At 38.5% G+C, this 13,157-nt stretch overlaps 1 protein-coding gene and 1 long non-coding RNA gene across 4 annotated transcripts; one reads left to right on the top strand and one right to left on the bottom strand.

The window, feature by feature from the left end:
* Positions 1-5,021: 5,021 nt before the first annotated feature.
* Positions 5,022-12,824, bottom strand: LOC128738298 (L-2-hydroxyglutarate dehydrogenase, mitochondrial). Of its 3 annotated transcripts, XM_053833332.1 has the most exons (4): positions 12,331-12,824; positions 12,117-12,266; positions 11,754-12,063; positions 5,022-5,975 (listed from the first exon to the last, which is right to left on the bottom strand). In XM_053833332.1, the coding sequence occupies exons 2-4, from the start codon at positions 12,218-12,220 to the stop codon at positions 5,052-5,054; spliced, it is 1,338 nt and encodes a 445-aa protein (XP_053689307.1). In that variant the 5' UTR covers positions 12,221-12,266; positions 12,331-12,824; the 3' UTR covers positions 5,022-5,051. The 3 variants fall into 3 exon arrangements, with proteins under 3 accessions (XP_053689307.1, XP_053689306.1, XP_053689308.1); XM_053833331.1 differs by having other exon boundaries at positions 12,117-12,821; XM_053833333.1 differs by lacking the exon at positions 12,331-12,824 and having other exon boundaries at positions 11,754-12,076; positions 12,117-12,220.
* Positions 9,072-9,877, top strand: LOC128738307 (uncharacterized). Its single transcript, XR_008412091.1, has 3 exons — positions 9,072-9,137; positions 9,198-9,765; positions 9,821-9,877. It is a non-coding gene; the product is annotated as an uncharacterized LOC128738307 (long non-coding RNA).
* Positions 12,825-13,157: the final 333 nt, after the last annotated feature.

Below are 13,157 nucleotides of genomic sequence, written 5' to 3'. Positions count from 1 at the left end.
TCTAATAAGATTCTATGTACAATATTTCATCTAATTTACAACCGATTTCGGATTTTGGATAATATTAAAAAACCATTTTTAGTCAGTCCAGTTTTTTCTCCTGAGAAAGTTATGCTTAAGAAGATCCAAGGTGCTTTAATTCCAAATATTTTTTAATTTACGAATGGTCTTAACACAGAAGAAAACATTTTGAATTCTTTTTAATGGCCGTCGCTTTGCTTAGAGTTTTCTATGGCCTATATGATACAAATACCATTTCACCGAAATTTCGATTCGCGTATATGTAATGGAGCGAGAGAAAATTAAGTTACTTTATGAGTGAATTTTATTCAATATAACCCACTAAATTGGTATTTTTATTGGTTTTGAAAACCATTTTATAAACAATCACTTGAAAACGAAGTAAAGTCTATTTAACAAATGGATTTATTAAGGGGGGACCCCACTCTGGCTGGAAAGTCGGAAAAATCGAATTTTGTTTTTTTTTGCATTTTCGAGACGCTTACACCTTCAGAAATATCATGCCAAAAGGAATTTTCATTATCTGATCTCGTTGAAAACTTACGGCAAATATTGTGAAGTCACCTCAAGGGAAGTCCATTGCTGTACGAAACTTTGGTTTTCACCAAAACCATGTTTCTTTAGCTGGCGGTACGTGTATCTCAGAATCTAGTGGACCGATGTGGCTGAAATTTTTCTTCAGCATGTACAAATGAATTATCTAAATTGTTACGTAGCCGTTTTTTGATATCTGAATTTTTCAACTTTTTTGAGCTTCAATTTGCGATTTTTGATGAAAAAAACCCCTTTTTTTGGAAAAATGGCCGCCATTTTGGTAATTTTTCGAATTTTACGTAACAATTTAGGTAATAACCTAAAGCTTTAAAATCATCCTTAAAATCCGTTCTACGATACTCCGTTGGTTCCCGGCACGTACCGCCAGCAAGGAACTATTTTCTAGAGAGCATTCACGCACCCTCCTGCCACCAGCATAATAGAGTAGGGCGGGGCATAAGTGCGATAAGTTTTCTTGAGATATAAAGAAGGACAACAACATAATATATTTTATAGTGATGCAGTAACTGCAGTGTCTTCACATTCAACTATAAATCATCTGGAATAATAGTGTTATACAAAATAAATTTTTCATTCTTCTGATCAAGTGCCGATTCGCACTTTTAACCCACTAGTGGAACAAAAGTTCGATTACCACGGGGCAAAAGTGCGAAGCCCGAATCCATGAAATTGGCACAGCAGTATCTAACAAAACCATATTATCTTCAATCTGCGTTATGTTTCGGTAAGGAATATTCTCAATTTGCACCTTTCCCATTTTGCGCTGGTGAATTGCAGCCCCTATCAGATCGAAACTTTTCCAAACGTTTGTTTTTTGTTTCATCAGCAGAAAAACATTGTTTTCCTTCGGCCAACATCTATAGAGCACGAAGTTTTCTGCAGATCTTCCATTTCTAGTATCTGTAATATAGTGCCTAAAGCTGTATATAATTAGCTATACATTTTTGCCTCGTTCATGAATCGCACTTTTGCCCCGTCCGTGAATCGCACTTTTACCCCGCCAGGCGCTTGACGAGGTTTGATTAAATTGTGGAAAAGCGAAATATATTTTGTAAATTCTTTTCACCGTATTTTCAAAACAGATATGTGAGTGATGTAAAACGCTGCTACAAATTTTTAACAAGTAATGTCCTCCTGATATCGTATTTGTCGTATAATGAAAAATTACATCAAAACAGCCCTAAAATAACATTTGCACACAACTCAGCAACTATGCTTTGTAGGCATTCAAAGTTTACGGTAGATTCAAGCTGTCAAAGTAGTCACCCATCCATGCCAATGTAGTCAGTTCACTCGGAATCTGCACCGATAAATCATGTAATCGCACTTTTACCCCTCCTTACTCTAATCACTATTCTGGTATCTAAAAAATACAAAATATATCTTCAAATTTACCTTAACCAATAACCAAAATACCCCAATACTTAACTATAATTCTAGCATCTGAAAAAAATTTACGAAATTCTATTATTTTTCGGTCTTCCAGAGTAAGGTCTCCCCTTAAGAACTAGCTGACCCGACAAACTTCGTATCACCACAAATTATACTGTGTTGTACACAAATAGTGAATCTCGGATGACCTTTGTCACAATCTCGAATTTTGCAAGTTTCTGAGGAATTCAACCTCAGATGATTCATTTTGGCAGTTACGTAACTACTATATGAAATCAAGAGTAGTTTAATATTCAAAATTGCAATTTTTCCGCACAGTAAAGTAGAAAACAACTCCCCTATTACTTAGCCAGACAAAATAAAGCGGATAGCAATATTCGCCATGATTGTATAACTTTTCGCCGAATACCATTTTGTGAAAACCCTTACCCGGAATATACCATTTCACGGAAAACCTTTTTGCGGAATGTACCATTTCGCAGAGGATCCTCTTCTTACTCGCTGTCGCTCGTTCGGACCCAAATGAAGCAAACGAAAGTAATCAGTGTACCTAAGAAAACAAATAAACAGAGGTGGGCACCGCTAATCGAAATTTTAGCTTCGCTAACAGCTAATCCGCTAAATCAAAACGTTAGCTTCGATAACCGCTAACCGCTAAATCAACCAACAATTTAGCGGAAGCTAATGCTAACCGAAAGCAAAGCCTGGGTGCTAATTACGTTATCGAAATTTAACCTTCTGTTTTTATACGACAGACTTCGCAACCAGCTGTTAGAATACAGGACAGTGCGGGGTCAGTGCTACGATCCTATTGACTCCAACAGCCTCTCCCAGCCGAGATTCGAACATACGACGACTGGCTTATTAGACCAGTGTCTTACCTCGAGGCCAACTGGGAGGCTACCGCTAACAGCTAAATTTGTTAACACTGTAGAATCAGCATTACTTTGATAAGCGCTGATTTCGGCAATAAAAGAAAATTTTTATTTCAAAGGTCAAAGAAAAAATACCTGAGACAATTCCGTGCAAAGAATTGCAGGCATTCATGAAAAATGTTTAGAGAACATTATCGCTTAGCATATTATCACATTAAAAGGGTACAAAACATTTCCATGTTCCATGACATAGATTTCTCGATTTTTGATTGGAGTTTTCCATCGCTGTGAAAATTTATGTAAATGCTTTCCAAATAATATTTTCTCTGGATTGCTTAATAAAAAGTTACTTACATTTTTTTGGGTTTACACTTGAGCATTACCGGTAAGCGTACCAGTAGTAGCGCATCTAGTAATAAAATTTCAAGTTTTTAGTAAAAATACAATGAAATCAGAATAAAAGGGATAAGAATCAGAAGGTAGAAAATTTGTAAAAAAATATTTTGTAGATAATAATTTTCCTTGGTTGTTGTGAAAACTTTATTGCGTTGAAATTTGGCCCAACACTTATGAATTTATAAAACTAGTGATGTCCGAGAAAATCGAAAAATCTCCCTTGATGTTTTCAGTGAATGTAAGAGGCCTCGAAGTTTTTAAATATCGATTTATTTGAGTCCGCGTACAAAAGCAGTCCTCTACGGACTTGAGATAGCAACTTTGTTTACGGAAGTGCACTTGCCGTATTTGAACGAAAGATGTTACGGACTATTTTTGGCGGAGTACAAACGGAAAGCGAAGAGTGGCATAGGCGTATGAACCATGAGTTGTAGTCACTATTTAGAAAAAGTTGGGAGACTACGGTGGGCAGGCCACAGCGCAAGGATACCGAACGACTGTGCAGTAAAATCCGTTCTCTTCAAGAGCCCCGCCGGCAACAGGAATAGAGAGGCCAAACGAGTTAGATGGTTTGACCAGGTTGAAGCCGACTTGCATGTGCCGAGACGCGTAACAAATTGGAAACGAGTAGGTCCTAGTACAATGGAGAGGAATTCTTGATACGGCAAGAGCCACCCCGGCTCTTGGCTGGTAAAGTACGTACAAAAGTTTAGAATTTGGAATCCTTCGACCGAAGCCTGTGCGATATTTCTCACAAATTTTCCTTCTGCCAAAAAAAAGTTAGCGGTTTATTAGGCGGTACACAAATTTAGCGGAAGCCAATAAAAACGCTAACGGTTATAAAAATTAGCGAAGCACTAACCGCTAACCAAAATGTTAGCTGTTAGCGGATTAGCGGAATTGTGCCCACCTCTGCAAATAAACCTAGACAGTGGTGATTTCCGTGGGGCGGCGACTTCCGACGGCGGGTCGCCGATAACACTCGCGGCCTGCGCCTGTCTCACCCTGAATAATCTAGTGTTACTATAGATAGTTTTTGGTGGTCTTGTTATTGACTAATGTTTTATGGAAGCCTAAAATTTCTGGAGTTCGACTAGCTTTTGAGTTACGCAAAAATTTCTGTTTCATTTGTATGAAAGTCCTTATCCCCCTCTGTGGTAGAGGGATCTCAAAACATCATAAAATAAATTTATGCCTTCAAAAACCCCCCCAAGGAGACATTTAGCCCCTCACCCTAGAAAAATGGACCTGGCCGACCAAAAAAAAATGGTAGAAAAAAATGCCGGGGATTATTGCCTCCCCCTAGAAATGTCCGCTAGTTCCGCCAATGCCTGAAAGTCTCAGCTTTTTATCTCTGCCGGAAAAAGTGTGGGGCTTAATGGGTTAGGGAGTTCAATACGAGATTAAATTGACAAAAAATTCAACGAATTTCATTTTTTATGAAATTTTGTGCACGGGAGATGTTTATAGACTTGTAATTAAAAGCAATATTTGAAAAAAGTGGAGGATATCGCTGATTTAAAAAATAATTATTCTTGAACCAAGCAAGATACAAAAAACTGCGTTTTTATACAAAGATATTTTTTCTATGATATTTAATTCAATAGATATACATTTTGAAGTAGGTTATATTCAGGAAAATTTATAAAATGCTTCAGTCCAAAATCTATAAGATAATTTAAAAAAAAAACCCTAAACCAAGTGACATATTAATTTTAGTTTAGAAATCTATTGGATAATTTTCGGTATCAAATAGGTAAATACGAAACAAGTAACAACTGCAACAGTTTATTGTATAATACACAACATACACTAAATATTAAACTCACTTTCGATTTTATCTGCAATCATCTTGGCGATTGCTAAGGAACTAGTTGCTCCAGGCGACGGTGCATTTCTACAATGCAAAATATTCCTCGAAAGTGCACTTTCGCCTTTGCCGTGGTCGAAAACAAAATCGTCTACCAAATTTCCATCATTATCGAGCGCTTGCGCTCGAACACCTGCAGGTCCTCGCTGTACGTCATACTCTTGGATCTCTGGGATGAATTTCTGTAATTCTTTCACTTGAAGTGGGATAAATGCAGATTTTGCAATTTCTTGAAAGCCAGCTCCCATAAACTTCCATCCCATCTTGATAAAACCGGGAAACCTCAATGCATCCAAACACTCCCATAAGTTGAAATCAGACCAACTATACCCTTCACGTTTAAATGCTAAAACGGCGTTTGGTCCAAGCCATACTTTCCCATCCATTCTAGGAGTAAAGTGAACGCCAAGAAAAGGAAATCGAGGATCAGGCACCGGATAAATATTTCCTTTAACCATATGGCATTTATCAGGATTCAACAATAAGTATTCTCCACGGAATGGTACCACCTTCGGTAACGGGGAACATCCTGTCAGTTCAGCTATTTTATCTGATTGTAAACCACCACAAGTCAAAATGTACCGAGACTGAACCGTATCGTTAGTTTTGCTTCTCAGTAATGTCGGATAATCAGCATCCTCAGTTTCTTCAAATTTCGATACTTCAAAATTGAGATAAACGTCACCCCCAGCATTTTTGAAGTCTTTAGCATAGTACTGCGTCACTAATGCCCAATCAACGATTCCTGTATGAGGGGACCATATAGCTTTGATTCCTTCGCAATAGGGTTCTATCTCCTTTATACCTTCCGCATCAACGAGTTTTACATCTGGAACATTGTTCGCAAGTGATCGCTCATACAAGTCCTGTAAATTAATAAATAATTAATTATAAATAAATTAATAAATAAAATTATTTAGTGTATTAGGCGTAATGGGCTTTAGTATTCGCTTGTTTTCTTGTACCCGTGAGGATAATTTCTTATTCCACCGGTAAGGTCCAGAAAGTATAGGCAATGTTCAACTTCATTTAGTACCTATTCGATAATTACTATACATTTTTCTGTCGTAAAATTTAAAACAATATGTGAATACGCATTTTTTTCTGCAAATCTTTATGTATTTATACAGGGTGCTTGGTAGCTTTCAAATGCTAATAACTACTAAACAACTGAACGGAACTGAACAATCTATATGTTGTTGGGTAGATAAAATGATAAATGATTACAATTTTGAGGAGTGCAATTTTCGAGAACTAATCAAGCAAATAGAAACAAATTTGGCATGTGGGAGTTTCAGAAGCCAGAATTTTTTTCTACGGTCTACTGAGATCTCTTTTCCTTCTAAGAGGGGAGCTTCCATACAAATGAAATATAAATTTCTTCATAACTAGAACTAAACAAGCAAATGGAACCAAATTTGGAATGTAGGGGTTTCAGAAGGCAAGAATTTTTTATGGTAAATTGAATCCCCTTTCCTCTTTAGTAGGGGGGGCTCCCATACAAATAAAATACAAATTTCATTATAACTCGAGTACTAATCAAGCAAATGGAACCAAATTTGACGTGTGCGGGTTTTTGGAGGTAAGAATTTTTTCTGGGGTGCACCCCTTCCCGTTCTAAGAGGGAGGGGGGGCTCCCATTCAAATGAAATATAAATTTCCTCATAACTCTAGAACTAATCAAAAAATGAAACCAAATTTGGCAGGTGGGGGTTTTTGGAGGCATGAATTTATTTATTTCATGATGGTTTGAGACCCCTCACAGCTGTGGTAGGAGGATAAGGACTTTCATACAAATAAAACAGAAATTGATCATTCATTACCATTTCAACCTTTATGATGGACACAAGTGATTTTTGAAAGAAATCTCTGTGTCTCAAAGGTTGCAGGCGTACTTATGAACCTTCGTCCACGTATTTTCAAAGCCACCATTGCATTAAATGAAGAATTGAATCTGAATATTTCGCTCTTCTCTTTTAAACATTCCCTTAAACAATGGCACTCACAGGTCACAGATTCTTATAAACATACATATGCCAGAAATGCAGTTTACATTAGTCTTTGATCTGATGATCTGATATAGTCCTACGTCACCCTTTCGTTCATCCCTTAGTTCCATCCAAATCGATTTAAAATTGTTAAAGTTATACGCAGTTTTACCTCTATTTTTGGATAACCGCACTAAACAATAGAAAATCATTAAGTATAATATTTCTATTTTTTACATGTAGGTAATAGATCAATTGTTCATTTAAAGCAGATAAATTATAAATAGAGCTATAACTTTTTTTCATAAACGTTTTTGCTTAATGTGGTTGTTTGCCCCGTCTACCCTTATATTAAAAAGTTAACCTATTTTTTCTCAAACTGCATCACACGATGTATAGGTTTACAAACTCTACGTTCCAGGAAGATCACGGATTTCGTATGCTTTCAGACCAAGCTATGCTCGTTGACTCATTGTTCTTGCTGTCTCAATGTTGACTACTTTGCTCTACTCTATATCTTGCTATAGGAAGTTTTTCGCCCGTCACTATTTACCTGAATGTAGTACAATTATATTTGTAAACGTTTAATGTATTACCTAGAAAAAAATATTTGGTTTCGCTTTCTTTTAGAATACCTCACATGCATTGCTTCAATTTTTAGAAGGAAAGAATTTTGTAATGTTTGAAAAAAACTGACATGCAAATTAAAACTATGAAACCTGTGAGATCTGCTTACTGGAGTGGAATCACCCGACATAGGGAAAGAATGGATATCCCGAGATATCAGCAGCCGCAGATAGCACGACTTACCTTTACATCACTTTGCAATACAATGGCGGGCGATAGTGACAGCTGCTTCGGTCGTTTGGCGCCAACGAGGGATAACCCTGCGATACGTCAATAAGCCTTTCCAGCACTGCTGTCAAATGCGAGGGGTATAACCCCTAGCATAAAATGCCAATGTGATATATATATTGGTGGACACCTCACATCCCCCTCCTTCTCTAATAAAACAGCAACTCCCCTTCACGCGTAATACGTGTTACTATCCTAATCTTGAGGGGCTCTGTAGCCGCAAGGTTACCGAGTCTGCTTTGACAAGCGAATGGTCATGGGTTCGAATCTTAGTAGAATCAGGCCATTCGATGTCAAAGTGACTTTAGCATGGGTTTATTCTCAGGCCCCTCATCGCCCTTCCTTCATGCTGAGTTCTATATTATCCCGATATGGCCTATTGACAGTGCAAAAATGAGACCCTTATAGTAAAAATGCACTGGTTTGCTACGCCAGGGATGACTATAATTGGGGACTGTGCGCTGTCATGTGGAACGAGGTGGGTAAAGTAGAGTAAAGTATTGAAAGAAGGGTACCCAATTACACACAAGCACGCATAAAAAAAAATTCAATAAGCATATCGCTCACTCAATAGCGACTATAGCCAAAATAAATGCAGTGCGGGTTATACAACAAACACCCGGGCGATATCACAATAGATCTAACCATAATGGTCGCAGTGATGAGTCCATACAGGAAAAAAAAAATCCTAATCTTCATTACTGTAACTAGCAAGAAAAAAAAAAATCCGCCCAGGAGTATACATGAATACTATACGCGTATTCCGTGCGCACACATAACGGACGTGTGCTTGGCATACAATCATCATTTATTGGGCATATCTTGCAAAAAATCTTTGTGTGATGCAATGCATAGGACACATAGAAACAATATAAAAATTTTCCTCAGTGTATAGTTACATCATTAAAACTTTTTATAGTAATCACTGATTACAACGCCTCGCCGGAAGGAAGAACCCCTTGTAACAATGCGATTGTACTTGGTACTAGCAGCATGGATTTCAGATGTGCGGATTTGTTCGAGATTCGCCTATACTGCCCATGGATGCATATATGCTTAGATGCATTCGACGCATCTGCTGCAGAATGAGGAAAGTAAACAAACATAACAACACGAACATAGACCGCAAATTGCAAACCATGACAGCGACTGGATGAAGCTTAAGGTTACAGGCATTACAGGACGGTAATTAGATTTCATATAAAGTATGCTTTCCAAAATATTAAAATGGTGTTATTTTTACAGTTACTTTAGTTTATAAAATCGCGTTTTGCGAAGCATGCTGCAACAATCAGCACTGCGACGCCGTTTGTCCAAATCTAACAAGAGATGTGTGCCGCGTCCCAGGAGGTCAGCTTGTTGACCTGTACGTAAAGAAACAACATGAAAAAAACAGTCAATCTTCAAATCCCTTGAAGTGTCGCCCGTTTAAAATCGTTACCACTAGCTTTTGTGGAGTTTGTTGCCATCGCTGTCCGCGCGAAAAAGAGGCATCCGTGCATTCCTAATTGACGAACAAGTTTCGGCAAGTTTATGAAACACAGCAACCCAACAAAATTATTAATCAGGCTTCTGCTACCAAAAGCAAGTAAACTGTTGGATCGAAAAGCTTGTACAAAATTGAAGTGTCACCGTGTAAATATTAATTTATAGGAATTTTCAAACAGCTAAGAGCTGTTGCTGGAAAGCTCATTTGAATGGCTGCCAAAGCAATAAATGAAACATCAGTTGAAACTGAGCTTCCTAAATAAATATAGCGAGTTTATCAGTTACTTTAAATTTTTGCTTGTTTCCCACGCTGTTTTCTTAAAAAGTAAAGCTCTGATCCTACATCTCTTAACAGAGTTTATAATATTTTGTAACTGCAGGCCGACGGGAAATGCTGGGCATGGAAAGGTTTTTTCCTTAGGTTGACGGACATCAATTAAATTTCGAAAAGCTTCGGTTTTTGAACAAGAAATCCGTTTTAATCTAATTCATTTCCTAAGAATGCAATTTTTTCAAAAAAGATACATATCCTACAGTACTGTGAGTAAGCAATATATTTTCCGCTAATTCGTCCACCTGTTTTGTTTCGTCTATATTAGGTAATTTATTTATTGCTAATGACTGTCCTGACAGGTTGGATGCATGATACCATTAGGTTGCTCGATTGCATCTAGGACGACGATACGAGCCTGACTGCTTCGTTCACCGATAGTAAACTCGTTTCGGTTGCCACATTTTACAAACTATGGCGAACTACTCTCTTTAATAGATCAAGAGATCGATTGATGAAATCAGCGACTAAGGTCGCTCTTATCTTAGATGCTCTATGAATGCTCTCCTGCCCTTTGGAAGAACCTGACTTTGCCCAAGCAGCTGTATTATAATTAAGCACCTGTGATAGCCACCCATATAACCGCATAACCACACTTGCCTCCAGCCGAATATGGCAGCTCGACTGATACGTTCGCCGCCTGTATCCCATTCGGAAAATCGTTCAAGCTCCGCCGCACTAGCGTGCCTGCCTGCAAAAGCGAAATGATGCTTGATGGCGGCCCAGGTGATCTTGCAATGACAACCCAAACTTGTCACAACTTGGTAGTGATGATATAAACGATCCAGTTTTCTATTTCAGTAAACTCCGGTACTCAAAGACACCTCTCAACATTCTTCACGCCCTTTACCGCCCTCACAATCCTCAGATACGCCACCATTGTCGCGAAACAGTGTGCAAAATATCCTCGATCGCTATCCTAGTCTTTACCTAACCGGTCTCTTTAAATTAGGTGGCTGCCTGGACCTGAGCCTTTTTCAACCTCTAGGTGGCTATCGCGTATCGCCGCTCACGATACTAGGCTAGGCGGATGTCCCGTCTCGCCTTTTTCATAATTCAAAGCGGACGTCCCGTCTCGCCTCCTTCACATTTCCAGGCAGATGTTCCGTCTCGCCTCTGTCATATTTCTAGACGGATGTCCCGTCTCGCCTTTTTCATAATTTTAGGCGGATGTTCCGTCTCGCCATTTTTTATTCTAGGCGGATGTCCCGTCTCGCCTCTTTCATAATTCTAGGCGGATGTCCCGTCTCGCCATTTTTCATTCTAGGCGGATATCCCGTCTCGCCTCTTTCATAATTCTAGGCGGATGTCCCGTCTCGCCATTTTTTATTCTAGGCGGATGTCCCGTCTCGCCTCTTTCATAATTCTAGGCGGATGTCCCGTCTCGCCTGTAATTCTAAGCCGGTTGTCCCAACACGCTTGTTTCCTGTACAGGAACAGTCTTACTAAATATATCGTTCTATATACCTACCACATTGTATTCAACACTTTTCCTCCCCCTATATCGAGTGATTCCACATATTCTATAAGTTATTTGATTATGCGAGCAGGTGGGTCCTGTCACGGTCGCCAAATGTGAGATCTGCTTACTGGAGTGGAATCACCCGACATAGGGAAAGAATGGATATCCCGAGATATCAGCAGCCGCAGATAGCACGACTTACCTTTACATCACTTTGCAATACAATGGCGGGCGATAGTGACAGCTGCTTCGGTCGTTTGGCGCCAACGAGGGATAACCCTGCGATACGTCAATAAGCCTTTCCAGCACTGCTGTCAAATGCGAGGGGTATAACCCCTAGCATAAAATGCCAATGTGATATATATATTGGTGGACACCTCACAAAACCCCTTAAGCAAGCTTTATCAAATTGCCTTTTTCGCACTTGTTATCTCTGCACACTTGGTAAAAATGATAATACATAATCAACATGGTCCAATGTAAGTATATGAAATATTTCACAAAAAATGACACTACTCACATTCAGTCGCGTAACCTCAATGTCATTCGTAGCGACGATCAATTTACCCACTTTCTTGTACGGAATATTCTTTTCGTCGAAATATTTATAGCTCAGATTCAGACCTTGCACACAGAGTTTCGCTTTTAAAGAGCCTGGCTTGTAGTATATTCCAGCATGAATCACTCCACTATTATGACCGCTTTGGTGAAATGCCAATTTGGGTTCCTTTTCTACTACGGCCACTTTTAATTTTGGATGCCTTAACAAAATCTCTCTTGCTGAAGCTGTTCCAACAATTCCACCTCCAACAACTACAACATCGTATTTTCTAAAAAAAAATCCTGATTATTCGGTATATCTAAAATGAACATTCTTATATACCGTTTAACATTTTGCGAAAAATATCTGAAAGCAGAATTAAATACTCCATGACCTGCAGGTGAATACACTGTATATACTGAACGGTTTAAGGTTTTTGGCAGCATAGTTATACGACACTTTTCAGACTGCGACGATGAATGAACACCTAGACTGTTTAAATTCTGCAGATTTGCTCAACTTGACTATACTTTCACAGAGCAAATGCGCCACTCACCTGGCAGCTGAACTGTTAAGTCCGTACTAATCTGCTGAACCTATCTGAAAGAACGACTGACATAACTCACCAGCAGCAGTTCTATCTTTGGGTTTTCATTTGTTACACATTTTCATTAGCACTTTTATTGCGTGACCTTCATAATGCCAAGGAGCATAATATGCTTAGTGTTTGTGGCCCACAACCAAACATTAAACTTATTTGAATGAAGTGACAAAGTTTCTTTATTCGAACCCCACAGAACTGAATCATCTGTTTCGGTTAAATTGGTACATACAATGCAAATTCCTTATCAGTGTGTACTTTTACATACACATACAGTTACCGGCAGATCATTGGGAAGGAAACCGGAGATAAAAGTATGGTTTGCAAACATCTAGAAATATTTATAGGTCTGTGATACGAATTTTAGTGTAATCTTATACAATTATCATCTCGTATGCCTTATTTTGCCATAATACTGAAAGTCGAATCCGAAGTGTATAGTTCACGACTGCGAAGTTGCTGATATTGCTCATTGCAGGAAAAGTCTACCACCAAAAGAGCACAATCGCTCATAAAAGTTCTATCTTAGATTAAATCATTTCGGTGCTTCTGGTGCACTTATTACCTACTTGGAATATAACAAGAAAGTACTCCGAAGATACCGAAACGATCCACTTCAATAGCACTTTTATAAGCGAATGTGCTGTTTTGATGGTAATTTTTTTAAAAAGAGAAGGCAGCATATTCGCTTTTATTTTTACGCAAGTTTTGACAATTCGGCACAAGATTTCGTGTAGGTGTAAGTGCGAACAGGCTTAAAAAATCTCTTAGTTTCGTAGCCG

The sequence above is a fragment of the Sabethes cyaneus genome, chromosome 2, assembly GCF_943734655.1.
Source record: "Sabethes cyaneus chromosome 2, idSabCyanKW18_F2, whole genome shotgun sequence".
Classification (NCBI taxonomy): Eukaryota; Metazoa; Arthropoda; class Insecta; order Diptera; family Culicidae; genus Sabethes; species Sabethes cyaneus.
This window is presented reverse-complemented; position numbering and strand designations above follow the sequence as displayed.